Source organism: Chiloscyllium plagiosum, unplaced genomic scaffold (genome assembly GCF_037043375.1).
Source record: "Chiloscyllium plagiosum isolate Xiang-an unplaced genomic scaffold, Cpla_swu_hap1 HiC_scaffold_2, whole genome shotgun sequence".
Lineage (NCBI taxonomy): Eukaryota > Metazoa > Chordata > Chondrichthyes > Orectolobiformes > Hemiscylliidae > Chiloscyllium > Chiloscyllium plagiosum.
Window position 1 is genome coordinate 131,719,006 of NW_028270140.1, and position 17,790 is coordinate 131,736,795.

Genomic DNA, 17,790 nt, shown 5'->3' on the forward strand with positions numbered 1-17,790 from the left:
TCAGAGACCACACATTTGAACTATATGTCAAATTTAAGGGAAAGATTAAACAGAGCTGGGGGCTTGGCTAGACACCATTTGAAAGTGGCACAGCATGTGATGAAACAGGAAGCAGACAAGAAATCAAAAATTTACAATTTTCCTCGTGGAGATAAAGTGTTACTGGCACTCTCAGTGGTGAGCAAACCTTTAAAGGCAAGGTTTAGTGTGCCTTATCAAATGAAAAAGAAATTAAGACAGGTCAATATTTGATGAAAACGCCAGATAGAAAGGAATTTCACAGATCATGTCATGTGAATATGCTCGAAATGCATTTTGATAGGGAAGGAAAGCAAAAGGAGAATATGGTACTGGTTATGACACAGAGTGAAGAACCAAGTTCAGCTATTCCTTAATTGGACATTCCTCAAATTAAATTGGAAAATGAGGAAGTTCTCAAAAATTGGGATACATTGTTGAGTTACCCTCCAGAGGAAAATCAAAATGACCTGAAAGAGTTATTACAATCACATGGGGAAATTTGTGGGAATAAGCTGGGAAGTACTAATGTGATTAGTCACTCCTGATGTAGGGCTTATGCCCGAAACTTCAATTCTCCTGTTCCTCAGATGCTGCCTGACCTGCTGTGCTTTTCCAGCACCACACTCTTGACTCTGATCTCCAGCATCTGCAGCCCTTACTTTCTCCTAATGTGATTATGCATGATGCATAGGAAATGCTGTTCCAATTAAACAACATCCTTTCAGACGTAACCTTCTAAAGTTGGCACAGGTTCAAAAAGAGATTGAATACATGCTCAAAGACAACACGATTGAAGTGAGTTGCAGCAAATGGAGCTCATCCGTAGTAATGGGGCCAAAACCAATGGTACCCAGTGATATGTATGGATTATCACAAAGCCAATGCAATTCTGAAAGCTGATTCATTTCCTATTCCTTTTGCAAGACTGTATTGAGAAGGTGGGACAAGCTGTTGAAGAAGTGCAGGAAAGTTCAGTGGCAATGAAGATGGTGAGCAAAGGGACACCGAGTGGCATGGAGGGCATGAAGGCTTGTGTTGGCATGGATGGGGAAAAGGGATTGTGGGGGTAGTGGTGGGGAGTCAGAGGAGGTATGGATTGAGGGGTGGAGAGATATCTTTCGTTTCATTCTATTTTTACTAAACTCGAGTATAATGCAGGGTCAGCGAGGAATCTAATCAACTTGCTTCTGAGAAAAAAGTACATTTGCTACTTCACATAGAATCTGAATTTTAGTTTGGGGCTGTTGTGTGCTCTGCCTTAACAAAGTCATTAATGGGTTGAATTGTTGGGAAAACGCCAATAAAAGCCTGGCTGACAGGAGATACAGCAAGGAAGCTCGTGCTTACTCTCACACTGTGGTCACACACTATTACAATGCCCCTATTCCACTGCAGAACTCTCCGACATTACATATAGGTGCACCCTCTTGCATAGTTTCTTTTACTATTCATGTCAGGTGTTGCTTATTTCAGGACCTGGAGCAAACATGGCTCCTCTGCTCTGTGACACCTCCACCGTGGTTTAAAAGCTCCACCACGAGGAATGGGCTCCATTCTGTAATGTTAAGGGACCAATTTTCAGATCCATGTTTGTGAGAACTAGGTGGGGAACACAGAACACCGGGCTGTGCCATGAAGATGGACGCTGGGGTTTAAAGGGGCACAAGGCATTGACAAATTCTACCCACTCCATCAATGGCAAGACTTCTTGGAAACCTTCTCCAAATTGATTTAATTTCTGTAGGGCTCTCTTCTGTAGGGCCCAGCAATTTGGATGTCTGACAAAACCAGAACCGAGATAGAGTCATACAGCATGGGGAAACAGACTCTTCAGTCCAACTTGTCTGTGGTGACCAGATATCCTGAATTAATTTAGTCCCGTTTGGGCCATATCTCTCTAAACCCTTCCAATTCATATTCCCATCCAGATGCCTTTTAAATGTTGTAATTGTACCACCCTCCACCATCTCCTCTGGCAGATCATTCCACACATGCACCACCCTCTGCATGAGAAAGTTACTCCTCAGGTCCTTTTTAAATCCTTCCCCTCTTAGATCCTGGTCAAATGGTCCATACGGACCTTTCTATGGTGCATTTAACTAGCACAGTGGCTGCTGAAAATTGTTAAATTCGATGGCATTGCAAAAATTAGAGGTCGAAGGGTCAGAAGTTGAAGTCAGGGTTGCAGTGGGATAACCATTTCATTTTCCCAACGTCAGTGCAATGCGCTCTGTGAACTTTGAGATTCTTTCAAATTAATAGTAGATTGTCCGTCACACTGGTCAAGCCAGAGCGGATTTCTCTCAGGTGTGATGCCAGACCTTATAATACTCCACCTTGTGGTAAAAGTCTGGAGCTGCAGTGTTACCACACATTGAAGCATCAAACTCAAGTAAAGACCATGCATAGCCGTCGGCAGATCAATAATCACTGCATGCTTTTCATCCTCTTACCATTCTGCACATCCAGGACGTGGTGTTTATTCAGTGACCAGCCACCCATATTTGAAGAGTCCAATTCATACCCCTGCAAAACAGCCGTTCTCTTCTCCCAGAGGATGAGATCCAGACAGGACTCGTATTCATAACCCACAGAAACTGGACAGGGAGAAAACCATCATTAATCGACTGGCTAGGAAGAAATTTTCCTTCAAACATTCATAAGGCTGAAAGACCACCAGAAAGCACCTCATCACACAAAACAGAAAGGAAATTCACAACTCTCACTTCCAAAAGGCTGTGGATGTTAGGTCAACTTAAATTTTCTGAACTCGGACATATTTTTGTCGTCAACGAATCGCTGATCAAAGACACGGTTGAAATACAAATCAATGATGAGCTAACTGAGTGGCAGAGAGGTGTAAAATACAGAATGGCTAACTCCTGTTATTGGGATCAAATGAGAAAAATTAGACTTAAGTTTCTCTTATATGGGCAGCAGCACATTTCTGGCTCCAGAATTAATGAAAAACCAAAGAAAAACGATTTTTCTCAGCCTTATGTATGCCACTGTGAAGGTTTGGTTAGATTACAATAAAGCAAAACAGCCTGCAACTCTTTGTGCAGTACTGTTAACGTGGGATTCAGCCCAAATACCTTCCCTCCCTTTAAAAGTGAAAACTGAACTGCTTCTTTCTTTTCACCAGGCTATAGAGATTAGGCCTGTTTTAGGACTTTCTCTTTAGAGGTGAGGATGTTAAGTTGGGATTTAATAAAGGCATGAAGGATTTTGACTGGGTAATTAAGCAGAAACTGTGTACGGTGGCAGAAGGGTTAGTAACCAGATGACACAGATATAAGATAATTGTCAAAAGAAACAGCTGGCCAAAGGATTTTCTTTTAATACAGAGTTGTCATTGAGAATGTGTTGCCTGAAACAACATTGGAAGCAGATTCAATCATTACTTTCAAATGGAATTTGGATAAAGAAAGGTTTGCCAATCCTTGGGGATGAATTGGATCACTCCACAAAAGAACTGACAATGGAATGATGGATGGAATCAGTTCCGTGTGTACTTTAGCATTCTGTGATTCTAAAAACACCAGAAGAACATCAATCTCTTTGGGATAATGTTTTACTTGATGGTTCCTTCCCAGTGATCCAATATGGGCCCACAGATGCAGAGGTAAAGCTGAAGTGCATTGGTATTCAGAAAGGATGCTGATCATATGAAAGCTGCATTTAAAGATGAAACAGGAGCCATGGTTGGGAGAATAAAAGGTATCAAAATTCACTAAAGAATTTATCACTGAAAGTTGGGAAATCTGCTGCTCCAAATGAAATGCAAGCCAGAGCATAGAAAAGGTATTCATCACAATCAATCAATCCTGACTGAGGACTGGAGTACCACTGGAGGACTTCAGATGTTATATCTCGATACAAGGAAGCTACGGGTTGGCCAGCCCAACATAACTGCTGAGTGTGTTAACAGAAATGAGAGTCTAACCTTTCACTCAGAATGGCATTGGTTAATCAGGAAGGGCATGGATTTGTCTTAGTTTCAAGCAACCTTTTAGTCCCTTTATGACGCACCTCCCTGGCTGTGAAATCCTGAGGACAGACTTGAACCTAATTGTGCTGGACCAAAGATAAGCTCACTACAAGAACTGCATGGATTAGTTAAAAGGCACATTAAATCTTGACTGATTTGATTAAATTCTCTGATCAGAAAACATAGCAGGCTAATCGAAGCAGTGTCACAAATGGTGCTACGCAAAGACTTTCAACAGGAAAGAGCTACATAGGAGGCTCCAAAAGAGCATGGAAGTCCATGGAATTAAAGGGAAAGTGTTGGTATGGATACAATTGGCTTTTGCCAGCTAACAAGTGGTGATACTGCAAGAATAGTTTGCAGACTGGGTGGCATTCCAGTGGAGCACTTCCCCAGTGAGGCCTGTGTGCCCTACCTTTCAATATGTAGAAAATACCTAGGCTCAGTAGATGGGTTTAAGCAGACACTTGCTGTGTCTGGTCGTGCTAAAGCAGCAGCAAACACACACAAACTTTCAGAGAAAGTTAGATGTTCTGACACAGTGTAAAGCTGGAGCTTGTGTTTGTCTATGAAATCTCAATATATTCTTGGACTCCAGAGTCTAAAATCACTTAATTTGAAAAGGCTTCCTCCATTTAAAAATATAAAGATTTCCTCAGAGATCCTGTGCACTCAATTCTTCTAGTTCATGCCATTAATTAACATGAATGATAAAAATCAACCTTTTTACTTAGATTGAGGTATTGCTGCAGGGATTAGGGGACCCTGATAAAAAATGTCTTGGCTGGAGTCCCATGACTGAGCTGAGTAGAACTCAGTACAAATCAATTTGTGCTGATTTTCTTTCTTCTTTATTCTTTGGGGCGATGTGGGCATCTCTGACAAAGTCAGCATTTGTTGCCCATCCCTAGATGGGCTAGATGGTCTGCCAGGCCATTTCAGAGAGTAGTTAAGAGTCAACCACATGGTTCTGGGTTGTAGTCATCTGCAAGCCAGACTAGGTAAGGACGGCAGATTTTATTTCCTTGTGAACTGCATGTGTTTTCATTAACAACTGATGATAGTTGCCATGCTTACAGAGTCTAGTTTTTATATTTGGATTTATGAATAGAAATTAAATTCTACTAGCTGCTGTGGTGGGATTTGAACTCAAGACTGCAGTGAATTACCATTGGCCTCGGGATGACTATTCCAGTAACATCACCATGATGGCACCATCTCCAATTCTACACTATAAGTGACCCTAGCACTGCTGGTGAATGAGAGTGAGCTGCAGTTTAACGTTGTGTCCAGTACAAGATGCCTTATGGATAGCATGACAGAGATTCACCAAAATCACATTAGTGGATGAAAGTCTTTGATGATGTGGAAAGATTAGAAAAAATGGAGAGGTGCTTGTTTCATTAATGAAAGCAAAGAGGAGGTCTGATAGAGGGTTTCAAAATTACAAATTTGGTGAGGTGAAGAGGGTAACATGATTTTCATTTGGTAGTCAGTCAGTTGGTAACAGGATGGCATAAATTTAAGATTATTATCGAATCAGCAATGAAAATGGTTGAGAGGATTTCAAAACCATGTGCTGCAAGTCTGTGGAATACCATAGAATTCACACCAGCTTTTAAAAGCAATAAATGGGGAGGCAATGGCCTAGTGGTATTATCAGTGGACTGTTAATCCAGGGACTTGTGATTGAATCCCACCATGGCAGATTGTGGAATTTGAATTCAATAATTATCTGGAATTAAGAATCTAATGAATCCATTTTGAATGTTGGAAAAACCCATCTGGTTCACTATCTCCTTTAGGGAAGGAAACTGTTATCCTGACCTGGTCTGGCCTGTATGTGACTCCACAAGTATTTAAGACTCTTAACTGCCCTCTGTGCAATTGGGGATGGGCATTAAATGTTGCCTGGCCAGCGATGCCCTTATCCTGGGAATGAATAAAAAACGAACTAAGATCAAAAGGATAGTTATTTCAGTCACAATGCATCAAATGGCCTCTTTAGGTGCTGTTAGATTTGATGAGAATGGGCTTTTAGCTCTCCATTATTGTGTAAGTGTTCGTTATTGAAAGACAACAAGATTGAATTGTGGGTGAGGGGTGTATTTGGAATATAACAATAAATTCTGGGAATACTCCACAGGTCTACACCAAAGTTCATTTTTCAGGTCTGTAATGCTTCATCATCTTTTCTGATAAAAGATGACAGACCTGAAAAGTTAACACTGCTACTCTTTCCAAGTGGTGTTCCCAGCATTTTCTGCTGTTTATTTAAGCTTTCCAATGATTTGCTTTTGAATCATGTGAGAGCGGTTATTAGATTTGCTTGTGATGTTACAGCAGCTAATGGTCAACCAGCAATTCCTGGCTGTAGGGACAGAGGTTAAGGACGACAACTTTGGTGAGGTCCTGTTGTGGGGTTGGGTCCAGACTCATCTGTTTATGGCCTCAAACGGAGCAAAGAGAGAAGCTGGAGACATACGACAAGCAAGTACACTAAGGCAAAAGTCTCCTCTGAACTTACCGACTGCCTCAGACAGGCCGTAGACCTTTTGATTGTACGCATCAGTTTTGTCCCATATGAAGGTGTACGACAGATTAGGTGATGCCGGAAACCACTTCTGGAATAGTCGGCCCACCACAGCCACCATCAGGTGAACCTTCATCAAGTTGAATGGCACTGTGCTCTGGGTCATTGTGATCTTCAGAACTGGCTTATAGCCAGCAGCCCGTGAGCTAAGGTAGATTAGCTTCAGCTCAGTGCCAGGAATCTCTGTTTCTTCATGAAGCACCTGAAGGATATATCAGAATGTGAGACAGAGATGCCCTTCTTAGACAGAGTGAAGGTTAGTTGGAGAGACAGACAGACTTTGCTTACAGGTGAAGTAGGGGCCAAGACAACACACACAACCACTGGGGAGAGTTTAAGCCCAAAATGAGAAAGAAAAATCACTTATTTCATTTTAACTGTGATTTCTCTTGGGCAGGTATTACCAACACTCCATTAGACAGTACAGATGGGGCCACCAATATGGAGTGGGAGAATTTGATTGAAGAATGTAATTATGTCTGTACACAGTGCCACAAAGTTTATATTACCACAGACCCCAGGTGTGTGAACATAAACTTGTAGTAAAGCAATCTGATGATGCTAAGGTGGCAGGATGATGTCATGTGTTGGAAAATGAATGCGTGGCATCACAGGAGAGATGAATTTCCCCAATCTCTACAGATGTGTCACCTGACAAAGGAGCAGTGCTCTAAATGCTTGTGATTTCAAAGACACTTGTTGGATGATAACCTGGAAAGAGTATAGAGAACTGGAAATATAACAGGTGTGTGTGTGTGTGTGTGTGTGTGTGTGTGTGTGTGTGTGTGTGTGTGTGTGTGTGTGTGTGTGTGTGTGTGTGTGTGTGTGTGTGTGTGTGTTGCTGTGAGTGAGAGGAAGGTAGCGAAGGGTCTGTTTACCTGTGTCTCAGGAATAATGGGGCTCTCCGAAGGAGATGACCTGAAAAAGGTGGACAGAGGAGATGCGAGTATGATGGGATTTGGCCTCACGAATCCACTTAGATCACAACTGGGAATCTCATTCTCTTCTTTCTTCATGACCATGGTGTCCATCACATGAAAAACATTCCAGGGGATCCACACAGTGTGGTGCTGAGTGATGAAGGGGACACGTTCAAAGCACAGAGTGAGAGACGCCCCACCGTTTGCCACCAGGTCGAACCTTGATCGAAACAAGAGCCATAGATGGAAAATCAGTGTCACTCAGGGCACGAATCTAAGTTATTGAGCTTAGACTTTCTCTTTAGCATTCCTGAGCACGACACCACTCTGTCCCACTCAATCACATTAAGGGCATTTGCAATTGTTACCGTGGCTTCGACAAGATTATAACTAAATAGAAAACGGGTTTTTTTATGAGAATAATTTCTGCCCTGGAAGCCAGAAAATGGAATTTACACAAACTATTCATCTGATTACAGGACTGATAACAACAGGGTAGCAACAAATAAATTCAGTCTAACATAATCACTGCAGAACTGTTTTGTCTGCAAACATACTGCTGCGTAGAGAGCTGGACAAGGGAGATCAGAAAGATTCAAGGTTCCCCTTCTGGCTCCCACTGATCTAGCCTGCCTCAGTAGCATGGTGATTGCGTAGCTACACTTGTTCTCAGCACTTGTCTGTATGTTGCCATACAGGTTGAGGGTTGGATGGGAGGGTTCAGGAAATCAGTCAGAGTTCGGAGCTACATCTACATTCGAGTGATTGTCTCGTGAGGCCAGTATTGTTTTGAGGTGGTGGTTTTGTTTGGGTCAGTCCCCTTCTGTCTCAGCTCTCACATGCACTGCGGTCTTCCCACAGGGAAGTGTGCACATGGGAAAGCATTAGAAATGAGGAGAACCTGCAGGGGGAGGATTATCTCACTCTGGGTAAAGAGTTAAAATGTCTTGTTGTCTTCACCTCTCTCTTGAAATTAAATATCTCACAATTATATGAACTTGAGGGCTCTTTAAAACAACAGAATAGATTCTAGTTCCTTTAATAATTAATAATTCTCCTCCTACACCTTAAGGTACACAATGCCAAGAAGTATCATGGCTTTTCATCCAATTACCTCAGATGGGCAGTACAACAATAATTTACATTTATATAGCACCTCTACGGTTATAAAATGTTCCAATGAGCATCACTGAACAAGAAATGACGTGGGTGTTTATAGATACACATTGCAGCAGAAAGCTTAATGCTTGGTTAAGGAGGTAGAAGTTCAGGAGCTTCCTGAAGATAGCAAGAGACGTTGGGAGGAGCACGGCTAGCTCAGAGGTTTTGTAAGGCTGGGAGGGATTACAAAGATAGAGAAGAACATGGTCATGGAGGGATTTGAAAACAAAAATGAGATTTTTAAAATGAAGGCATTGTTTAACAGGGAGCCAATGTAGGTCAGTCCGCAGAAGTGATGGTTAAATGGAGCTTGGTATGAGTTGGATGACCTCATTAACAGAGGGTAGAACACAGAAGGCCAGCTAGCACTGCCGTAGGAAAATCAAATATAAAGCAAAGGTGTAAATGAGCATTTCGGCAGCAGGTAAATAATAATCTTCCTGTTCTCTTCTGCTACTGTTGCTTCTAGTGTGTCAATTAATCACTTGAAGGCCTACAAGCCAAACATTCACGATAACACCTGAGAAGCAGTCTGCAATCCACTGCCCCAGGCAGGCAAGTACATGACCATAACCTTATGGGCACAGTTCCAATATAGATAAATGGGATCACAGTATGACCCTTACAATGTAACAAGTTAAGGATAATAGGAAATCTTAAGTTTTAAATGTATAGCACTTCACTTCTTTTTCATTCTTAGCTTTATCAGTTCCAAGACCCTCAGCAGTATCTTTCAGCTCAGTTTGCAAATAGGAAGGGGAAAACCTCGGGAAGATCATCACCCCGTGCTCTCTTTGAATTCACACAGCTTGGATAGTTATGACAGAGCTTCCAAAGCTAGGAACACAGGAGCAGACTCACTGCCACCTTTTTCGAACAATGAACTCAGCTCTGTGAGCTTTGTTCAATCAGTTCTGTGAGTCAATAGGTAATGGTTTAAACTCACTGGGCAACCAGGAGGAGATCTTCAATCTGATTTTCTCCTTTCTTTAGGTGGCTACAAATGCAGTATGAAGCATTTCAGGGAACAGCTCTGGGTAACACGTACCAAACAACCCCCCCACCGTGTAGTTGACCACTTCAACTCCCTCTCCCACTACCCCAAGGTTATGCAACTCCTGACTCTCCTCCACTGCCAAATCCAAGCCACCTGACTACTGGAGGTAGAACGCCTTGCGAACCTTCACCAACACAGCATCAACATCGACTTCATGAGTTTCCGAATCTCTCCTCCGCCCACCTCATCCTAGATCCAACTGTCCAACTTGGCACCGCACTCTTGACTTGTCCTACCTATCCATCTTCCTTTTCACCTATCTGCTCCACCCTCCCCACGGACCTATCACAATCATGCCCCCACCTACCTTCCCCCCAACTCCACCCCACACCTCTGTTTATCTCTCAGCCCCCTTTCCCCTCCACATTTCTGATGAAGGGCTTATGCCCGAAATGTCAACTCTCCTGCTTCCCAGATCCTGCCTGACCTTCTTCGCTTTTCCAATGCCATCTTTTTCAACTCTCTCTCTCTCCGAGCTGCTTGGGAACTGAAAACTCTGTCCTTTGGGAAGTCTGGGTGAGCATGTCAGTGACCAATATGGGTGTGAACTGGAATCATTTTAAGCATTGCGTCTGATCCTATATCCTAATTTTTACTTCAGCTCCATAAGACACAAGTGAACAGGACCGGGGTAAAAAGGGGTAATTGCAAATGCTGGCAATCAGAAATTAAAAACAAGACACCTTGGCAAAATTACATTTCAGGCACTGATTCTGTCTGAATGCAGGCCACTGTTCCAGATGAAGTCTTAGCCATTTTTTTGGCTATTTAGAGGCAGATAGTCAGTTCACAATGGGTTCAGCAGAATTGAAGCATTGTCTGTAATAATTGTTATAATTAAATAATATAATCTGAATAATTTGATAAACGAATTGCGATGGAAGATGATTCAGAAGTTTGATGGGCAAGGTGTAATAAAACAGTTCTTTGGTTTCAGAGTTCAGGAAAAGGTGGGGGGCGGGGTCAAATTGAAAATTGTTGTGAGACCATCTGGGGTAACATTGAAAAAAATAAAAATCTAGAATGTGCAATCCCGAATAGCTGTCAAGGTTAAGTTAATTGAGAAGTTTATAGCAGGGATAGATTTCCTTTCCAGAAGGGTATTAAAAGATAGGAAGCAAGGCCAGGTAAATAATGTTTAGGTATTGATCAGCCACAATCAAACCATCTCTAGGGATAGGATGGTCTATGCCTATCGGTATGTTGCATTGCTTAATTGCTGAACATCAGTGGCTCATAGGTAGACATGTTTTGATTACTGCAGGGATGAATGATTACAGACAGCACTGAAAAATTAAGCGCTTATTTTAGTTGCAGAGACTCAAAGCAAAATGATTCAGAGCTTGGTTTCCATGCCCCTCATGACAAAATTACCTGATCAGAAACATTAACCAACCTTTTTCTGACCAGTGCTGACTGGCTGACTATTTTATGACCGAAAGAACTGCGTATGCTGTAAAATTAGAAATTGCTGGAAAAACTCAGCAGGTCTGCCAGCATCTGTGGAGGGAAATCAAAGTTAACGTTCTGGTCGAGTGACCCTTCTGAAACGTTAATTCTGATTTGTCTCCACAGATGCTGCCAGACCTGCTAAGCTTTTCCAGGAATTTCTATTTTTGTCTTGACTATTAAATGATATTCGTTCTTCTTTTTACAGAGGAATTTCGAGACTTGAGTTGAAACAATAAAACACAGTTAGTGATTTGATACAAAAGCCGGCATTTTCATAACTGAAATCCAAACATTGGGCCCCCAAATGTGGCAACTAACATTCTAGCAGGGCTGGGATTAGGGGCTGGTTGTATTTCATGCATGCCCATTTTACACATAATCCACTCATGTCTTATTTTGTTGATTTATGTGTGTAAAACACTATGTGTCCATATCTGGTAGGAGCAGGCATAGTACTGCAGAGGTGGGATACCCTTTTGGGGAGGTAAGGTGTTTCCTTGGATATGGTACCAGGGCATCACTGAGAGAAGTATCGTGCTCTTTGGAAGAAGTAAGGCTCCTTCTAGGATTGTTATAAATCGTCATTAATAAGCATAAAAAGTGCATACTGATTGTCAAACTGAAAGGAACTACAACACAGAGGGACTGCCAAACTCTAAGGTTACTGGATTTGTGCTGCATTACTGATTGCACAACCTTCCATTATCACAGCTGATTTGACAGCCTCAAGTGATTTCAGACTCTTTGGATTTAGAACATAGAACATAGGACAGTGCAGTACAGAACAGGCCCTTCAGCCCACGATGTTGTGCCGACCATTGATCCTCATGTATTTCTGTGACCATATGCATGTCCAGCTGTCTCTTAAATGTCCCCAATGACCTTGCTTCCACAACTGCTGCTGGCAATGCATTCCATGCTCTCACAACTCTCTGTGTAAAGAACCCGCCTCTGACATCCCCTCTATACTTTCGTCCAACCAGCTTAAAACTATGACCCCTTGTGTTAGCCATTTCTGCCCTGGGAAATAGTCTCTGGCTATCGACTATCTATGCCTCTCATTATCTTGTATACCTCAATTAGGTCCCCTCTCCTCCTCCTTTTCTCCAATGAAAAAAGTCCGAGCTCAGTCAACCTCTCTTCATAAGATAAGCCCTCCAGTCCAGGCAGCATCCTGGTAAACCTCCTCTGAACCCTCTCCAAAGCATCCACATCTTTCCTATAATAGGGTGACCAGAACTGGACGCAGTATTCCAAGTGCGGTCTAACCAAAGTTTTATAGAGCTGCAACAAGATCTCACAACTGTTAAACTCAATCCCCCGTTAATGAAAGCCAAAACACCATATGCTTTCTTAACAACCTTGTCCACTTGGGTGGCCATTTTAAGGGATCTATGTACCTGCACCCCAAGATCCCCCTGTTCCTTCACACTGCCAAGAATCCTATCCTTAATCCTGTACTCAGCTTTCAAATTCGACCTTCCAAAATGCATCACCTCGCATTTATCCAGGTTGAATTCTATCTGCCACCTCTCAGCCCATCTCTGCATCCTGTCAATGTCCTGCTGCAGCCGACAACAGTCCTTTCTACTGTCAACGACACCTCCAACCTTTGTTGTCTGCAAACTTGCTGACCCATCCTTCAATCCCCTCGTCCAAGTCATTATAAAAATTACAAACAGTAGAGGCCCAAGGACAGAGCCTTGTGGAACACCACTCATCACTGACTTCCAGGCAGAATATTTTCCTTCTACTACCACTCGCTGCCTTCTGTTGGCCAGCCAATTCTGTATCCAGACAGCTAAGTTCCCCTGTATCCCATTCCTCCTGACCTTTTGAATGAGCCTACCATGGGGAACCTTATCAAATGCCTTGCTGAAATCCATATACACCACATCCACAGTTCGACCCTCATCAACTTTTCTAGTCACATCCTCAAAGAACTTGATAAGGTTTGTGAGGCATGACCTGCCCCTCACAAAGCCATGCTGACTGCATTTAATCAAGCCATGCTCTTCCAGATGGTCATAAATCCTATCCCTCAGAATCCTTTCTAACACCTTGCAGATGACAGATGTGAGACTTACTGGTCTGTAATTGCCGGGGATTTCCCTATTTCCTTTCTTGAAGAGAGGAATTACATTTGCCTCTCTCCAGTCCTCAGGTACGACTCCAGTGGAGAGCGAGGATGCAAAGACCTTCGCAAGTGGCGAAGCAATTGCATTTCTCGTTTCCCAAAGCAGCCGAGGACAAATCTGGTCTGGGCCTAGTGACTTGTCAATCTTAATGTTTGACAAAATTTTCAAGCACATCAGCTTCCTCTATCTCTATCCATTCCAGCATGCACACCTGCCCTTCAAAGGTTTCATTCACTACAAAGTTCGTTCCTTTCGTAAAGACAGAAGCAAAAAACTCATTTAGGGCTTCCCCTACCTCCGCAGACTCCACACACAAGTTCCCTATGCTATCCCTGATTGGCCCTACTCTTTCTTTGACCATTCTCTTATTCCTCACGTAAGTGTAAAATGCCTTTGTGTTCTCCCTAATCCGTTCTGCCAAGCCTTTCTTGTGCCCCCTCCTGGCTCTCCTTAGACCACTTTGGAGTATTAATTCCAATTTTTAAAAATTCATTCATGGGATAAGGGCATTGCTGGCTTGGCCAGCATTATTACCAACCCCTAATTGTCCAGAGGGCAGATTAGAGTCAACCACATTGCTGTGGTCTGGAGTCACATGTAGGCCCGACCAGGCAAACACGGCTTCCCTAAAGGACATTAGTGAATCCAGTGGGCTTTTCCTGACATTTGACAATGATTTCACGGTCATCAATAGACTCTGAATTCCCATTTTGCTTTTACATTTTTATTGAATTCAAGTTCCACCATCTACCATTGTAGGAGTTGAACCTGGATTCTCAGAACATTACCGGGGTTTCTGGGTTAACAGCCCAATGATAGTACTGGGGGCCATTACCTCCCTCCATTTAAGAGCAATGGAATGAAATATATTTTCTTTTTAGGGATTACATAAGTTAAGGAGTTTAATGAACAGGCAATCTATGAATTAGAATGTTTTATAACTTATGCAGGAGGCACATAAGAATTTTATATTATTTAATCTCAGAAAGGGGAAAGGAGTTCTGCCCAAAATGGACACTGAGTGAGCTGGTATAGTAGGCATGAGGGGAAAAGTGCCTGGATGTGCAGCATTGGTTGACATAAGTTGGCACAAAGGGCCTTGATGGTGGACGGAGGAAATGGGATGGCACAGAGGTTATGTGAGGTTAAGGCAGGTGGACATTTTTAAAATGCATTCACTAGGTGCCAGTGTATCTGACTAGGCTAACGGCTATGCCATTGAGAAGGTGGCACTGAGCTGACTTTTTGAACCACTTCAGTTCTTGAGATACAGTTCCACATATAGTGCCATTAGGGATGGGAGTTCCAGCATGGTAACCTAGCAACACTGAAGGAACCAAGTCAGGATGTAGCTGACCTGGCCTGTCAAGGTGTGGCTGATGAAGTGAAGCTGGATAATGGAATAACCCTCAAGGAGTATTTAAACAGAAAACACGTTGTGCTAATCTATTCAGATTTGGTTCCTTCCTGCCACTTCATGGATTTGAAACACACAAGCTACATTTTATTACTATCAGCAAAAAACTCACATTCCGTCCTGCCGGGTGATAGTGTAGCCGTACTGTGGGTAATGCAGAAAGGACACGTTTACACCAATGAGGGGTGTTCCATCCGCAGTAAGCACTTGTCCTCTGATAACGGAGCTCAGGCTATGAGAGATTGCCAGGGCAGGAAAAAAAGAGAAGAGGAATTAAGCACCTTTTGATGGAATATTCCCACATAGATTCCACCGAGAATCAAATGCTTCAAGAAATAAAAAACCCAACAAAACAAATGTGATCAAATACCATATAAACTTGAGTAAAAGTCAATCTCATGTAAAAGTCGATCCCAGTTCTTCACAGATAACAGATCAACATTTGTGAGGAAAATGATTTTTTTTGTGCTATTTTGTGTTTTGATGTACAATTCACACCAATTTAGGGCGAAAGCTTAAGATGCAGAGTCAGGTGACAACCGCCCTTTGTGTGCAGCTTAACTTACTGTAATTCATTGTGTTTTTTAAAATTCATTTAGAGATCAACTGGGCTTCTGCATTGATAGGCGTTTTGGACTGTAGCATGAATTACAGCCCCTTACAAGTAGTATCCAAGTAGCATCAACCCCATAAATTTAACGTTAAAAAATAATCTTAAAAATTTGACTTTTACATGAGTTGATATGGTAATATTGCAAAGACATTCCAAAATAATTCATCTTCATAAAACACTAATATTATTTCACATATTCTGATTTAACATGAGCATTCCCCTGACAACTTATCAAGCTCAACATGATCCATGTTTTATAGTTTGAATGTATACAGTTCCATTTCCTTGTGTTCTTTAATTTCATCCACAATATTTCAATTTAGCAGTTAAATAAGTAATGAATTGATTATTGAAAGTTCCAGGAAACTGCAAATGGGGTTGATGGGAGAGATTGGCTAGTAGTTATGAAATCAGAAACAGTAATTCTACAAGCTTTAATTAAATTCAGGGATTAAAGTGCATCAGGACAATCTGGATAGCTGGAGGCACTCTGCTTCTGTTGTACATCAGGAGCTGGTGTTCTGCAAAGGCACCTGTTCGTTTTGCTCACACTGAACTTCCAGAGCATTATGAATTCATAAAAAGCACATTAAATAATTTGTGATCCATTACTGCACTTGGTACAGGCCTTTATTAAATTGTCTTACTTCATTACTCTGCTTCAAGATTTTAAACATACTTTTTAAAGACCTTTCTTTATATAGAGCTCAGAAGAGGCCCTTTGGCTCATCAAGTCTGCATTGACTCCCTTCACCAATCCCATTTTCTAGCGCTTGGCCCATAGACCTGAATGTTACGACATTTCAAGTTTTAAAGGTTGTGAGGTTTGCTGCCTCTCCTACCCTCCTGGGCAGTGCATGTCAGATTCCCACCACCCTCTGGGTAAAAGTGTTCCCTCTAATTCACTCTAAACCTCCTGTTCTTCACCTTAAAATCACACCCCTGCCCCCGTTATGGATTCCTTCAATAATCAAGGGAATAGCTGCTACCTATCCATTCTGTGCATACCCCTGAAAATCTCATACGGAATCATGTGTGTGTGTGTGTTTGTGCGCGTGTGTGTGTGTGTGGGGGGCAGCGTTGACAAAGGATGTGCTCCCATTAGCAACATGATGTGATTACCAGTTCCTCACACAATGTACTTGTGCAGCTTGCAAATCTCTGTATTAGGCACTGCTTATGCCATTGCATCTCATTAGATGAATCTTACGAAGCTTAATACATTTGTTCTATGTTACCTTATTCTTCATGAAACATGTTCTATTCTCTGCAATCTGTTTTCAGGTCTCTGTCATGCTAACTAAAGGCTATGTTCCTGGTGTCTTGCATCCTTATTTTGTTTCTCACTATTCCTCCATAGGGAAGTGTCTGACCTCCACAGAGCTTCTGTCTTTCTGCACGATATTTATGAATGTCAATGCAAATGAAAAAATAATACTTTCTCTCAAAATGGCACAGTTGTGAATAAGCCGTTGTCATCTCAATTTGTTTCCTGCACTATAATCACGTGTGTTCAATTTACACATCTCTTGTAGCCAGTATGTGGCGAAGAAAATACATGGCTCTCTCATCTCTCTCTCTAATTCCAACTGAGAGGGAACTATGTATAAATGTCTGCAGTCTCCATGAGTTGTCTGGCCTGATCATCACAGGCTAACAGCAGGTAACATAACCAGAATGTATGAGTGAAGAATAACTATCTCCACTGTTGACCACGTGAGATGCATGCTCTTGCAAATCACTCTGCAAATCAACTCTCACAGAACAGAGGTGACACCTCATTTTTAAAAAATTTATGAGACATAAATAAGCAATTCATTTTCCTGCAAATAGACACACCGCCGGAGAGCCTGAAAGCATATTGTAAGATGCCTTAACAAAGCTAACATGATGATTTTACAATGGGTTCTAATTTAAACTAACTCTTTACACCAATTATTATGTGCAGTGCTGTATTTTCCACGAATGATCTTTCATACAATTTAGAAGGTTTCTTCAAGTCATTTGTAGATTATTCAACCTATTTCCAAACGTCACAATGATCTCCATTTACTGTGGGGCCATCCTTCTTTCACACCCTGTGTATTATTTTTCCCAAACGGTGCTTATCCTAATGATTAACTTTTAGCCTTGTGGACTGATGAAGGGCACTGAATAGTCTATTTTCTTCATGGCCGCTTTCAGTGTTTCCTGTATTTATTTCAGCAGTTTTGTTTTAAGCTGATTCCATGGTCGCCTCTATTAGCCAAAAGATAACCTCTAAAATAAATCACTGGCACATCCTACAGTATGCTTTGTGATCAGCTGACTTGAGAATGTGTGCACAGTATGACACAAACTGAGGCAGAGGAGAGAGCCAGAGTTTGGTATGCATAATCACCATCAGGTACTTTTTCCCTTATGATATTTTGTGACATTCTGAGTGTA

The 17,790-nt window shown here is 42.0% G+C and overlaps 1 protein-coding gene across 20 annotated transcripts in view; it reads right to left on the reverse strand.

Annotated features, from left to right (window-relative positions):
- The window catches only part of LOC122557375 (teneurin-3), a 2,678,940-nt gene that overhangs the window by 66,432 nt on the left and 2,594,718 nt on the right, over positions 1 to 17,790 (reverse strand). For all 20 annotated transcript variants that reach the window (XM_043705048.2, XM_043705074.2, XM_043705164.2 and 17 more), the window contains 4 exons: positions 14,863 to 14,982; positions 7,484 to 7,745; positions 6,540 to 6,807; positions 2,475 to 2,618 (listed from right to left, as the gene is read on the reverse strand). In XM_043705048.2, coding sequence (XP_043560983.1) covers positions 2,475 to 2,618; positions 6,540 to 6,807; positions 7,484 to 7,745; positions 14,863 to 14,982 — 794 coding nt within the window. The remainder of the gene's footprint in view (positions 1 to 2,474; positions 2,619 to 6,539; positions 6,808 to 7,483; positions 7,746 to 14,862; positions 14,983 to 17,790) is intronic.